Genomic DNA, 13125 nt, shown 5'->3' on the forward strand with positions numbered 1-13125 from the left:
TTAACCCCAGGACTCTTGACGTCCCGCTGTGGGGGCCCTGACTTCTTCCCTTGGCGCCCCCCTCCTTCCCCCCCCCCCCCCCCCCCCCCCCGGCGGCTCCGGATGGGGCACCGTCGGTGGAGCCGGATGGGGCGCCGTCGGTCGGGGGCGGAGAGCCGGGTAGGCCGGCGCTGGTCCGGGCGGGGGGCTGAGGCCGGGGCTGGAAGGTGACGCCCTCCCGCCCCCGTCGGCCGTGACGTCAGAGCCGGACCGGCTAAAGCGAGCGGCGGCGGCGCGGGGCGCCGGGGTGGAGACCGCTACCCGGAGCCGAGCGGACGGACGGAGCCCACGGCGCAGGGCAGGCGACCCCGAGGTAACGCGGGACCCGGCGCGGGGACAGCGGGGCCCGGCGGAGGGCGGGGAAGAACCCCAGGGGCGGGAGGGTCTCCGTCTCCGGGGCGGCCGGGGGGCGCCGGGGCGCAGGACGCACGGGGCGCGGGGGCCCGCGGCGCTTTGGGAGCGCTCGGTGGCAGGAGTGGGACCTCGAGGGCGGCGGAGAGCGGGACCGCCCCCCGCCGGCCCCGGGTTGGGGGGGCCCCGACGCCGCTCGCGGGCGGCAAGGATCCGGAGCGCAGGTGCCCCCGAGAACGCGCCCGCCGCAGGTGAACCGAGGCTGGGACGCCCGTGCGCGCGGCCCCGGGACCGTTCCTTCCGCCCCGGTGAGGTCGGGGCGTTGCGGGCGCCGGGAGCCCCCGGCACCCGCCGCGGCCCCTCACCGCGCGCCGCGCCCGCAGCCCGGCCTCGGAGCCATGGCCCTGAGCGAGCTGGCGCTGCTCCGCCGGCTGCTGGAGAGCCGCCACTCACGGAAGCTCATCCTGTTCATCGTGTTCCTCGCGCTGCTGCTGGACAACATGCTGCTCACGGTCGTGGGTACGTTCGCACCGGCCAGCCCCGCTCCCCGGGTGCCCCTTCCCTGGGGGCTCCACCTACCCGAGCGCGCCCCCCGCGAAAGTTGCAGAACACGCTTTGCAAAAAAAAAAACGCATCCCCTTCCACCCCCGAGTCTGCCGCGCTGGGCGACTCACAGCCGCGTTTTGTGGCTTCGTTTTCCTGGTGGTCAGGTCAAAAAATGTGACATCTGTTAAGACCCAGAACTTGTGTTTCCTCCTGATAATTTCCTGCTTCCCGCCCCCCCGCCTGCTTTGACCGCGATGAAAAAGATTTCTACTACGAACTGGCAATTCCCAGGGTTCCAGATCACGTTAAATAGTTACTATGCTAACCAGCAAGGTGGGCTGACAGTTTGGCTTAACATTTAAAGGAGCAAGTCAACCTCTCTCCCCGGAAAAAAGGATGTGACATTTAAATATATTGTATCGTTGCATGGCTCGAGATGGAAACATTGTAGGACCTTTTCCAGAACAGTTTGAACGGTGTTGGTTTTAGTCTTTTTCCTGTAATGGATTTTTGAGAGGCGAATTAAAATCCAGGTCTCTTAATTAGCCCTCTTAACAGCAAAGCATTTGGTATGCTTTTCCTTAAAAATGCCCACAGTTTTAGGGGTGCCTGGGTGGCTCGGTCGGTTAAACATCTGACTTCAGCTCAGGTCATGATCTCATGGTTTATGAGTTCAAGCCCCCACATCAGGCTCTGTGCTGACAGCTCGAGCCTGGAGCCTGCTTGGGATTCTGTGTCTCCCTCTCTCTCTGCCCCTACCCTGCTTGTGCTCTCTGTCTCTCATAAATGAATAAATGTTAAAAAAATTAAATGCCCGCAGTTTTAATGAGTAATTCTTTTTTTAGTTTGTATTCTCCGGGTGGGTTATTTCCCTTCTCTCCTCTCATGGATTCCTACCTGCAGGATTATCGGGATTATCAGAGTGATAGGGCTCATCTGACTTCAGAACAGCCTTGCTTCTCCTTTGTGTTGAGTGCTCTGTCAGCAGGTGCCCACAGGTGCTTTAACATCCGTTTTTCTTTGCCTGGGTGGAAGTCTCCGGAATTTCTACATCTTCCGGGTTGGCCGAAAAATCGCAGACTCCCACTCAGGTAACAGAAAGATGAAGTGGGCCTGTCGCAGAATCTCCAAATCGTTCCTTCTCCTGTGGGTTTATTTTTCCCTGAGACACATAATGAAATTTAGGTTTCTGTTTCCTCGATTCATTCGTTTGAAGGTCTGAGTCCCTCCCTGAGGAGCTCTCGTTGATCCCAGGTCGGCCCTGAGCAGAATTCAGACCACATTTTCCTTTCCTAAAATATTCCTGTAAGGGAGCCCTGTAATGAGAAACCCCACAAAGGACAAGAATCCGGGGCAGGTCACTTCTGCACAGTCACCGGCCCTGAGGGCAGACGGAGCGCTCCCAGCGTCCCGGGGCTCTGCTCTCTCTGGCCAGAGCTCAGTGCTGTGAGATTATCCCGGGGTCCAGGCAGGGGTGTCGTCGCAGGGGCAGACCTCTCTGGGCCTCGTTTGGCATTTGATGCGACTGTAGTTTTGCTGTCGTTTGTCCTGATGACAGGTGGTTTCCGTGCAGCCCTGACCTTCTTGTTCTGCTTTTGTCCCCAGTCCCTATCATCCCGAGTTACTTGTACAGCATTAATCACGAGAAAAATGCCTCAGAAGTCCAGACCGCCAAGCCAGTGCTCACGGCGTCTACCTCGGGCCGCTTTCAGAACATCTTCTCTTATTATGACAACACCACCATGGTCACTGGGAATAGCACCGGAGAGCTACAGCGGGGGCCACCGCCTGCGGCCAGCACCCAGCACACGGTGACGAACACGTCCGCCGCGCCTTCTGACTGTCCCAGCGAAAACAAAGACCTCCTGAATGAAAACGTTCAAGTTGGCCTGCTGTTTGCCTCTAAAGCCACCATCCAGCTCCTCACCAACCCCTTCATAGGACTGTTGACCAACAGGTAGGTTCCGTTATTTTGGCCAAGGAGGCTTCTATTCATGTCCTTCCCAGGTCATTGCTCTTTGGGATTCTGTTTCTCCTCCATTTATCAGAGTGCGGAAAACCAGTGGTGGGCGAGCTGGGGGAAACCCGATCTCCTTCTTTGGGGTTTCTTTCCTTCATCGTGATTTCCCACGTGTTCAGCCTTTTTTGTTGCCCCCTCTCTTGCTCCGAAAGTGAGGAAATACTAAAACAGAATAAAGAGGCCCTCCCCGAGTGGGAGCACGTTGATTCCGTCCAAATGCTGTGTCGCGTTAGTACATTTGTCAGACTCGCCCTTGGGCGGCAGGAACTGACTCTGCAGCCGCCGTGGCATCATCGTTGGGCTCCGCGTGTCACCCGCCTTTGTGTTTTCTTCTTCCTCTGGCCGTCCGCTTCCTTCTAGAAAGCCAAGGTGGTTTGCTTTAGTGCTGGTGTGGGGAAGGGTCAAGATGGCCAGGGAGAGAGTGGGGAAGACCAGTAATCCTGCTGCGAAGATGGACCCCTAAGCTCACGCCGAGGCCATGGCATGTAATGAGCCCCCTTGCCGGTTACTCAGCTGTGTTCACAAGCACAAAGAGGAGCGTATCGAGCCTGTTTTCTGGATCAGTCAAACCAGCCGCGAATGCCCCCAGATAACGCCCAAACTAGCTTTATTTTAATCTGGATGCTCTGGATGTTTTGGGGGGGACCTGCCTCCTCTTGAATAATTGTTCCCGCCTCCACTGTCGGTGGCCATCCAGCAAGTATCCTTCCGCAGCCCAGCTGGCCCAGCTCTGCCTGGTATGGCAGGGGCTGGAAAGCACCAGGCAGGGTACTTGCAGAGAAAGGGAGAGGGCAGTCCCTGAAGGTGTCGGCTGCGAAGAGCTGGTACAGTATGAGTGCTGGGGGCAGACTGCCATATAAACGTTGTAGCCTGAAAGGCAGAAATGCAAACAAACCAAAAAACAGTAGAGAGGGGAGTGCCTGGGATCCTATTTGTGAACCAGGCCCAGATGCATGAGCAGAGACCAAGGTGACAGCCGGAAAAGAGAACGTAGAAGGGTGGGCTGAATAAGGAAGGCAGGGCAAGTGGGGACGGGGCAGGGCAAGGCTGTAAGAGGCCCTGAGTGCCAGGCAGAGAGAGGAGGGGGTTTTGTTGGTGTGTGTGGGGGGTGGGGGGTGCACTTGAGAGCCACTAGAGGTTCCAAAGCCACGTTGGAGTCCGTGAACCAAGCACGGGTTTCAGTAGGTCAACCTGTGCAAGCTGGGATCAGGGCCATCCTTATGTTTCTTTGGCCTGGATTAGGGGGTGCGGGCCCAGCTCCGCAATCTGCGGGGCTCTTTGTTCAGATACAGAGTGTTTTGAGATTGTGACAACAGAGCGTTAAAGCAAGCACGGGGCCCTTGGGAGAGCAGGGGCCAGCTCTGGGGCGGGGCAGAGGAGGTCTGCGGTGGTGCAGAGGCTTAGACAGCTCTGACCTCCCCCCCCGCCCCCCCTGCCCCCCCCCCCCACCGGCACAGGCCGCCCTCGGACACACACACAGGGTGCTGGTCACATACCCACGGCCATTTGGAGGGAAGCACGTTTTAAGCTTCCGCAGTTTGTTTCTCTGGACTGGGTAGTGCCATTGAATAAATTTGAACAGTCCCAAGCTGTGTCCAGCCCTCCTGTGTCCAGCAATAGTATGAATTTGCCACGTAAAATACGCTAGGCAAATCCGCCCCGCAAGGACAGGTGCTCTGCGAGGCCACCCAGAAACACTGTCCGCCAGGTGCCGTTTCCCTCTGTTCTTCGGCAGGAAAACCAAACAGACCTCGGTAGTCGTGGGGTTGTTTTTCTTTCTTTCCTCAGCCCTTAAGAGTGCTTCTTTAACACGCATCTGGTGTAATTACAGAAAATGTCTCCGGGTTTTGTATTCTGAGAGAGCAAACAGCTCAAATCCTATATGAGGAAAATTGAGGACATGACTGTCATAATGTCTTGCCAATCACTTGGGCACGAATATTCTTAGCTGTACGGTGTAATGCAGTACTTAGAAACTCAGCCGAAATGCTGTGTTCCAGTCTTCCAAATGCAAATGTGAAAAGCTTTTTTAAAAACCCTATTCTTGTTCTTAATGCTTTGCTTATGCCATGGGGAAGAAGCTTGTTTAAAGCCGGTGAGACCGTTTGCCTATTAAATATTCCAAATGCTTTGATGTTGTAGCTACCCAAGACTCCTGTTTCGGGCTTTAAAAAAAAAAAAAAAAAAAGCCAAGAGAAACCTAATTTTGTTTTGTGATCTGTGAAATTCAGTCTATTCTTGTTTTTTATTTTATTTTTTTAATCTTTTAAAAAAATTTTTTTACATTTATTTTTGAGAAACAGCGAGACAAAGTGTGAGCAGGGGAGGGGCAGAGGGAGCAGGAGACACAGAATCAGAAGCAGGCTCCAGGCTCCGAGCTGTCAGCACAGAGCCCGACGCGGGGCTCGAACCCAGGAATCGTGAGATCATGACCCGAGCCGAAGTTGGACGCTCAACCGACTGAGCCACCCAGGCGCCCCATATTTTATTTTAGAGAGCAGGGGGGAGAGAGAATGTGCATGTTGTGAGCAGGGGAGGGCAGATGGAGAGACAGAATCTGAAGCAGGCGCCAGACCCAGTGTGGAGCCCGATATGGAGCTTCATCACACGACTGTGAGATCCCAACCTGAGAAGAAAGCCAGAGTTGGACACTCAACTGACTGAGCCTCCCAGGTGCCCCAGAGCGTGAGATGGGGAGAGGAGCAGAGGGAGACCGAGAGAGAGAGAGAGAGAGAGAGAGAGAGAGAATTTTAAGCAGGTTCCACGCTCAGTGCGGAGCCCAAGTGTGGGGCTCTATCTCATGACCCTGGGATCATGACCCGAGCCAAAATCAAGAGAGCGTCAACTGACTGAGCCACCCAGGCGCCCCAATTCTATTCTTATGATGGGTAATCCACTTTGCAATTGAGCTAGACCAAAATTTTAATCCCTACCTGGTTCCCGCCGCTACCCGGCAGATTTAAAATCCCTCCTGTAGCACTGCCTTGTAATGTGGAAATGCAGACAAATTGTCACATTGGTGTTGTAGCGTGAACTCTGTTGTTCCTTCACAATGATCATGATTTGTGTATTTTCCAAGCCCAGTGGACATGGATTTAGGGGGCTTGCAGCAGTCTGGGCTCTCGGCAGCTCTGCTCAGGGGAGCGATGCATCCCGCTTTCCTTTACAGAACTTGCCCTTCTGAGCCGCCACAAATAGTCTTTTGATGTAATTTGTGCCAATCGCATCTTCAGTGACGAACGAGATGTGTGTGACTCACATTTTCGGCGTTGCAAACAAGTGTTTTTAAAACAGCACTTTACAGTTGGTTGATGTGTTTCTGATTAAAGAAGGAGGAGTTAAAAAGACGGGGCGTCAGAGCCTGAAGAGGAGGCTGAGTGAGGGCTTTGGGGCCAGTCCTGCCACCTTCTAGGCGGAGGAGTTTGCCGCATGGGAAGAGAAAGGGACTGCCCCTGGCGACAGACAGCAGGACTAAAGCCAGTGTCCAGACTCTGTCTGTCTGGGTGACTTCCTTCCTTCCTATTCTTTCCACCTGCTTAAGTGTTGTAGTTTTGACATGGAGCTACTCAGAATCAACAGTGCAAGTCAGAAATCTGTTCTTCTTGTATCCGTTTGGGCTCTCTCTGATTGTACCAGGCCGAGCTAGTGAAAGCCCACATAGTTGTTGATTGCTACTTTGAATCAGCAGGCAGGGAGTTTAGAAACAGACCAGCCTGGTTTTTTGGACGGGGACCCTCCCTCATGTCTCCAGCCCCAGAAAAATATCTTTTTCCAGCCCCTGGTATGATCTGGCCCAGCTTGCCACCCTCTGCAGCGCTTCTGACAGAGGGGAAAAGACATCCCCGAAGACTGGGGGAGCTACCGAGAGGCTCGGCTGAAGGCCACTCCTCTCTAGAGCCTCGTGCTGCAAGCGGGACCCCCTCATCACATGCGTCCCAGCCCGGACCCTCCTATTCGTGGTCAAGAGGCTGTTGCATGAGTGGCTTTTATGGGTGGGTGATGCAAGAAGCAAGCTGCCGGTCTGTTGTTTGACGTACTGGGTAAGAGCTCTCGTTCCAAACCCTGCAAGTAAGAAATGACAATCCGTGAGAAATGTTTTGAGTGTTCATTGGGCTGCCCATATGGACACAGGCAATTCTTGATTTCACTTGGTCTCAGGTACCGTGGTTTTACTCTAAAACGTGACCAGAGACGGAGCCAACTTGATTTTGGCAAGTGTAGCGATCCCGTATCCAACAACACACTTTGCAAAGCCTGCAGGTGCCTTGGTTGACTTGATTTTTTTTTTTTTAATTTTTTTTTTTCCAACGTTTATTTATTTTTGGGACAGAGAGAGACAGAGCATGAACGGGGGAGGGGCAGAGAGAGAGGGAGACACAGAATCGGAAGCAGGCTCCAGGCTCCGAGCCATCAGCCCAGAGCCCGACGCGGGGCTCGAACTCCCGGACCGCGAGATCGTGACCTGGCTGAAGTTGGACGCTCAACCGACTGCGCCACCCAGGCGCCCCAATAACATGGGGCTTCTACAGTAGTCGCCTTTTGAGAACCGAAAGCTATCCCGGACGCGCTGGCCCCAGGGCTGGGGAAAGAGTTAACCGCGGGTGCTGGGGACAGCTCCCTCGGCTTCCTCCTTAGCTTGTCATTGTCTCAGTGGTCTGCTTTTTATCAAGCCAGCATCAGTGGCTTAATTTATTTCCATAGTTACCTAGTATATTTGAGAGCCCGTTATTTCTCGTCACAAATCTTAGCTAACATCTGAATGACAAGAAGGAAGCCACAGGGCATGAAGTCTCTACAGAACGTTCGGTGTAATGGTTTTTTTTTTTTTTCTGTAGCCTCAGCCAGTTGGTCTGAAGTGAGCTTTGTGGGAATGAGCAGTGACCTTTTCAGTTTCTCCGTGGACGGGAAACCAGCCCTTCTGGAAAGGGCTCTCCCATCCTAGATGTTGTTAGGATGGTGTTGTTAGGATATCTCGGCTTCTCCAGCTCCGAGAAGCCGCCAGTGGAATCAGGTGTTTCTAACGGGAGCAGAGCCGCCCCCCCCCCCCCAACTTGATCCCTGTGTCAGGGAACAGGGGTCTACCCACGGAAGTAAGAAGTCCGTGGCTCAGGTAACTCCCTGCCTGCACCTAATAGCTGAAAAAGACAGACCTAAGGACTAAACCTAAGAATGTTGTTTTACTTACGAACGACAGTCCGCTTCCTGGTACGTCTTAGCACGTGAATCATTCCATTTACTAACGTTCACCTCCTGTAACCGCCTTTTAGAAGGTAATCAAGAAGGGAGATGCCTCCTCTCGTCCCTTCTGGACCCCCCACTTTGTGTCCTTGCCGTTGTCCTTTCCCAGGGCAGAGGGAGCCTGGGTTTTAACAGGCCTGAGAATATGGAGCTTTGCAGTAGGCTCTATGGCAAAGGTAAACTAATTATTAAAGACAAAAGTATTGATTTTCGGTGACGATTTAGGGAAGATGGAGTTTCTCCACTGGTGTGGAGGTATATATAATGATCATAACGTTTATCGCTTGGCACTTTTGTCTAGGGATTCGATACCTGACTTTTTGTCTTATTCCAATTAGATTATCTGCTCCCTGATGCTCTATCGAGGATGACCGTGGGCTGGGATGACGCATAAGGGGATAGTAACGGGATATTTCGTTCAAGGCTTGCTGCCTCAGATCTAGCTCTGCTTAGCACGGGGACGAGAGGCTGACTCAGATGTTTATGACTAATGTCAGCTGAGTCTCTGTCCACTTAGGAGACATCGTGGGGAAAGAGAAAGGGCGCTGGTGATCTGCCCATCTCTCAGGGACCCTGGGGCATCAGACAACCTTCCTTCGGGGGTGGGTGTTCAGGGAGCCAGAAGAATTTGAGGGTGGGGGAGTCCGGGATCTGCCCGTGGCACCCTCTTGCCTTGAGGCTGAGCCCCGGGGAAAGGTGCTTCCGGCGGTAGGCACAGCGGTCAGCTTGCGCTGCAACCGTGGCTGAACCGCTGGACCTCTGAACCTCTGCTTTCTCATCCAGCATGAGGGTTTGGACTGGCCAGCCTTTGAGTTTGCCATTTGGTTATTCCATACATGCTTTATTAAAATCCGCCCCCCCCCCACAACAGTAGCTGTGGTGTTTTTATTTATTTTTTATTTTTATTTTATTAAAAATTTTTTTAAACGTTTATTTATTTTTGAGAGAGAGAGAGAGAGAGAGACAGAGCATGAACAGGGGAGGGTCAGAGAGAGAGGGAGACACAGAATCTGAAACAGGCTCCAGGCTCTGAGCGGTCAGCACAGAGCCCGATGTGGGGCTTGAACTCCTGAACCGCGAGATCATGACCTGAGCCGAAGTCGGACGCTTCACCGACTGAGCCACCCAGGTGCCCCAGCTGCGGTGTTTTTAAAGAAAACACAGCACCTAGGCTTGGTAGAAAGAATCCTACGTAAGCACATGTCTCTGTGGGTACAGAGCCAGCTGGTGTTAAATGAAACGTGGACCATCCATTCTCACTGGGTGGGGAGCCTGTGCTCCTGTAACGGGCATCCCCGGGAAGCTGTGCTCCTGTAACGGGCATCCCCACCAAAGCGTGTGCTGGCAGGAGCTGGCACACCCTAGGCACTCAAGATATGCCCCTTACCTTGAATTGGGGGCACGTTACATAAGTTTCCTAGCCCTCATTGTAGCCATCCAAAAAATGGGGATAATGCCACGACCTCATGGAGCTGCGGTGGGAATCACAAGTGACCCGCTCGCTAACCCCCTACTTACGGTCTTGGGGAATGCCAGAGTCTCCTGGTAAGAGGAAGCAACTCCAGATGTGTCCTGCCAGGTGACCTTGGCCAGTTGATCAGGCTGCAGACTGAGCATAGTTTCACTGGTATTCCAACAGCTTTGACAAAATACTGTTTTCCAAGTAGTATGTTGAAAGGGGGTGAGAAGCCTTTTATTCCAGGGCCGCTACAAATATTGCCATATTCCAGTCCCCCACCCGCACCCCCAAGATGTGCAGGAGCTGTGGAGAAGAATAAACCGCTCGTGGGTTCTCCTCGCTGAGTTGCCTGGAAGTTTCTTTGTTCAGCCTCCGGTAGTGCTGTGGAGGATGTGGTGTTGTGAATGGGGTTCTTTTGCCCGCCTGAATAAAGAGCACAGACCAGTCGGCTGCAGGTTAGTCCAGATTAGAGAAGCTACCGTTTGAAGGAGATCTGAACTGCAGTTCAACCCTGGTATCTCTCCTGGTTTGCCTGATGGGCTCTGAACCCGGACTGGTGAATTACAAGTTCACCTCAGGTCATTGTGGGGGAATTTATGCATGGGATTGTGAAGGGAGAGCTGTCTGGGAATCTGGCATGATTTCCATTTGCTACTTGTATTTTTGCTACTTAGTTTCTGAAGTGCAAGAAGCAGTTTAAAAAAGGGGTGGGGAATAGGACTAGGATCTTTTAGAAAGGTTCTATTTAAAGCCGTATTTGTCCTTCTGGGGAGGGGTGGTGAAGTGTGTAGGAAAGAGCCCTGGACTGTACAGGATGACCGCAAGTGAAATTAGCCCTAGGACATTTGACAAGTCCCTTTTTTGTGCCTCAGTTTTCTCATCTGTAAAGCGGGGAGGTGGTCATCTGCCCTTACCAAAATCATTGAGCTGAAGTGTGTAAGTACTTGGAGAATTGAATGTAACTTTATTTTTTGAAAAACATTTTTAAAGTTTATTTGAGAGAGAGAGCGTGTGAGCGCCTGAGCAGGGGAAGGGAAGAGAGAGAATTCCAAGCAGGCTCCATGCTGTCAGTGTAGAGCCTGATGTGGGGCTTGATCTCATAAACCTTGAGATCACGACCTGAGCTGAAACCAAGAGTCGGACGCTTAACCAACTGAGCCGCCCAGGCGCCCCCAGTGCGATTTTAAAAGAAGGTATTGTCTCCGTGATTTTTCAGTTGAGCCTGGAATGCAAGAGCCCTTCCAGGCTGAGTGACTGGGACTCAAGACTTCCTTGGTCCTCATTTGGTTCCTTCCGTGACCCACAGGGTCTAGGGCTGGAGGAAAATGAAGCCTGGAGAGGCTCTGGGCTGCTCTGGGTGGACATGCACCAGCTGGAAGGTGGTAACTCAGCCGGTGTCAGCCCCCTCCCTCCCAGGGTCCCAGGGGCCAGGAGGCTGCCTTCACTCTCCTGTCCCATCTGTACGTCAGGAGCCAAGCAGCCCGCTTATTGTGCGGGAACAGAGAGCAAAGAAGGAAGAGCAGAGGGAAGGGAGGAAACAGTTTCTGAAGCACCTTCTGTGTCCCGGGTGCCTGGTAGCAGTTTATCATCCACATCTCCTTGTTCCCTCACTCCGGTGCTGGGAGGTGGCCAGTGGTCTCTCCATGGGGCTGAGGGAGGCTTGCTTGGCTTATGTGTCCGGCCAGGGGTACGACGCCCAGAAGGCCAGAGTCTCCCCACCAGCCCCGTCCACCTGATGGCTGAGCCCTGTACGCACAGCGGCTCTTTCAGAGCGGTTGCGATGTTGAATTTTTGCGCTGGCCGCAAGGCCCATTTTTCTAGGCTGGCCTCGTTGGGGTCAGAGTGAAGACAGACTTGAAGACTTCCTTGCACCCTGATGCTCTCCGATATAGTGTCATCATCCCTGCTGCCATTTGAATCATGTGATGACCTTTTACCAGAATCATTTGATTGCCTTTGTCCCTTTGGAGGAGCACTAGCAAAGACCGTAATGAAAGATTTAAAAAAAAAAAAAATGATTGAAACGGGGACTGTGTATTTTAGACGTGTTCTGGATTACTTGCCAATACTGTGTTAACATTTATCCCAGAGAAACCTCTGTGCAGAGTGGCAGTGCTTGAATGGATTCACGTTGCTCCAAGACAGTCAAACACAAAAAGGTCACACAGGAAGCCCTGAGTCCATGAATTTTTAGAAAAGTCTACCAAACCCTTATCCGCCTGACCCCAAAGGGTAGGCAGGAGAGGCTCCGCCTGAAGCCTTAAAAAAACACAAAGCCGTCACCAAATGCTCCCCGTGGTTCTGTTTTGCAGAATTGGCTACCCAATTCCAATGTTTGCGGGATTCTGCATCATGTTCGTGTCCACCATTAGTAAGTGTCTGATGTTTGCCTTCGGCCTGGGGGTCATGGGATGGGCTCTGAGGACCACACACGGGGAATTGAGGACACAGCCCCGGGGTGGGGGGTTTGTGCGTTGGTAAAGGTTGCAGAAGGGTGGGGGGGGCGGCGATAGAGCTGTTGGTGGTACAGAAGCATGGTGTGGTTGGCGTGGAGATGCACCGTCGGGGTGAGGGATGGCTTCCGAGGGCCCACGTGAGCAGGGCGGCCACGGCACCAGGCTGGCACTGATGCGTGGCCGGGCCCGTCCCTCGGCAGTGTTCGCCTTCTCCAGCAGTTACGCCTTCCTGCTGATCGCCAGGTCGCTGCAGGGCATCGGGTCCTCCTGCTCGTCTGTAGCTGGTAGGTGTGCAAATACCTGAGGCAGCCATTCCCTGGGGGGGGTGTCAGTCCGTTGAGGAGGCCGCCAACCTTGCCCTGGCTGGCCAGCCCCTTGTAGAATTAGCTGGAATAATGTGGGGAATCGAGGTGTCAGTCGTGGTGCCTGGGGAGGGGTTCTTAGGAAGGGCACTGCTTTTTTCCTTTGGGTTCTGCTTGGTCTTACCTTTCTGTGAATCTGACGGGTTTGGGAGATCACAAGTCTGGGCCAGAGAGGGCAGGCGAGTCACAGGTTATTCTTTTTTTGTGCTCCCTTGAGAGCTTTGCTATTGAACGTTTCTTTTCCTGTTTAGGGATGGGCATGCTGGCCAGCGTGTACACGGATGACGAAGAGAGAGGCAACGCCATGGGCATCGCCCTGGGAGGCCTGGCCATGGGGGTCCTAGGTGGGCAAGGGGCACCTGGAGGCAGCCTGTGGGGAGGGGCTGGCGGGCATTGGAGGGCGACAGTGCTCCCTGAGTCCACTCTGGGTCTGCTCGTGCTGACAGACTCCCCCAGCTGTCCCCTTTTTCATTCCCTACTTTCATGGAGCCTTGGAAAACTGGTGGGACCTTCCTGACCCAGGAGGACGTGGGCTTCCCTGCCTCTGCATCTGCCTCTCAACCTGCTGGGTGACCCTGGGTCCAGATGTAAAACGAAGGAATGGGATGGTCTGCCAAGATCCTTCCTCTCTCACATCCTCTGAGTTACCATCCC

At 53.6% G+C, this 13125-nt stretch overlaps 1 protein-coding gene across 1 annotated transcript in view; it reads left to right on the plus strand.

Moving 5' to 3' along the window:
• The first annotated feature begins 257 nt into the window (after positions 1 to 257).
• The window catches only part of SLC18A2 (solute carrier family 18 member A2), a 38706-nt gene continuing 25838 nt past the window's right edge, over positions 258 to 13125 (plus strand). Inside the window, exons 1-6 of the mRNA XM_086680974.1 lie at positions 258 to 352; positions 774 to 909; positions 2542 to 2893; positions 11966 to 12024; positions 12310 to 12393; positions 12723 to 12815. Of these exons, the coding sequence (XP_086537100.1) occupies positions 789 to 909; positions 2542 to 2893; positions 11966 to 12024; positions 12310 to 12393; positions 12723 to 12815 (709 nt within the window). The 5' untranslated portion in view covers positions 258 to 352; positions 774 to 788. The remainder of the gene's footprint in view (positions 353 to 773; positions 910 to 2541; positions 2894 to 11965; positions 12025 to 12309; positions 12394 to 12722; positions 12816 to 13125) is intronic.

The sequence above is a fragment of the Puma concolor genome, chromosome D2 (assembly GCF_028749965.1).
Source record: "Puma concolor isolate L17-30 chromosome D2, mPumCon1.1.hap2, whole genome shotgun sequence".
Lineage (NCBI taxonomy): Eukaryota > Metazoa > Chordata > Mammalia > Carnivora > Felidae > Puma > Puma concolor.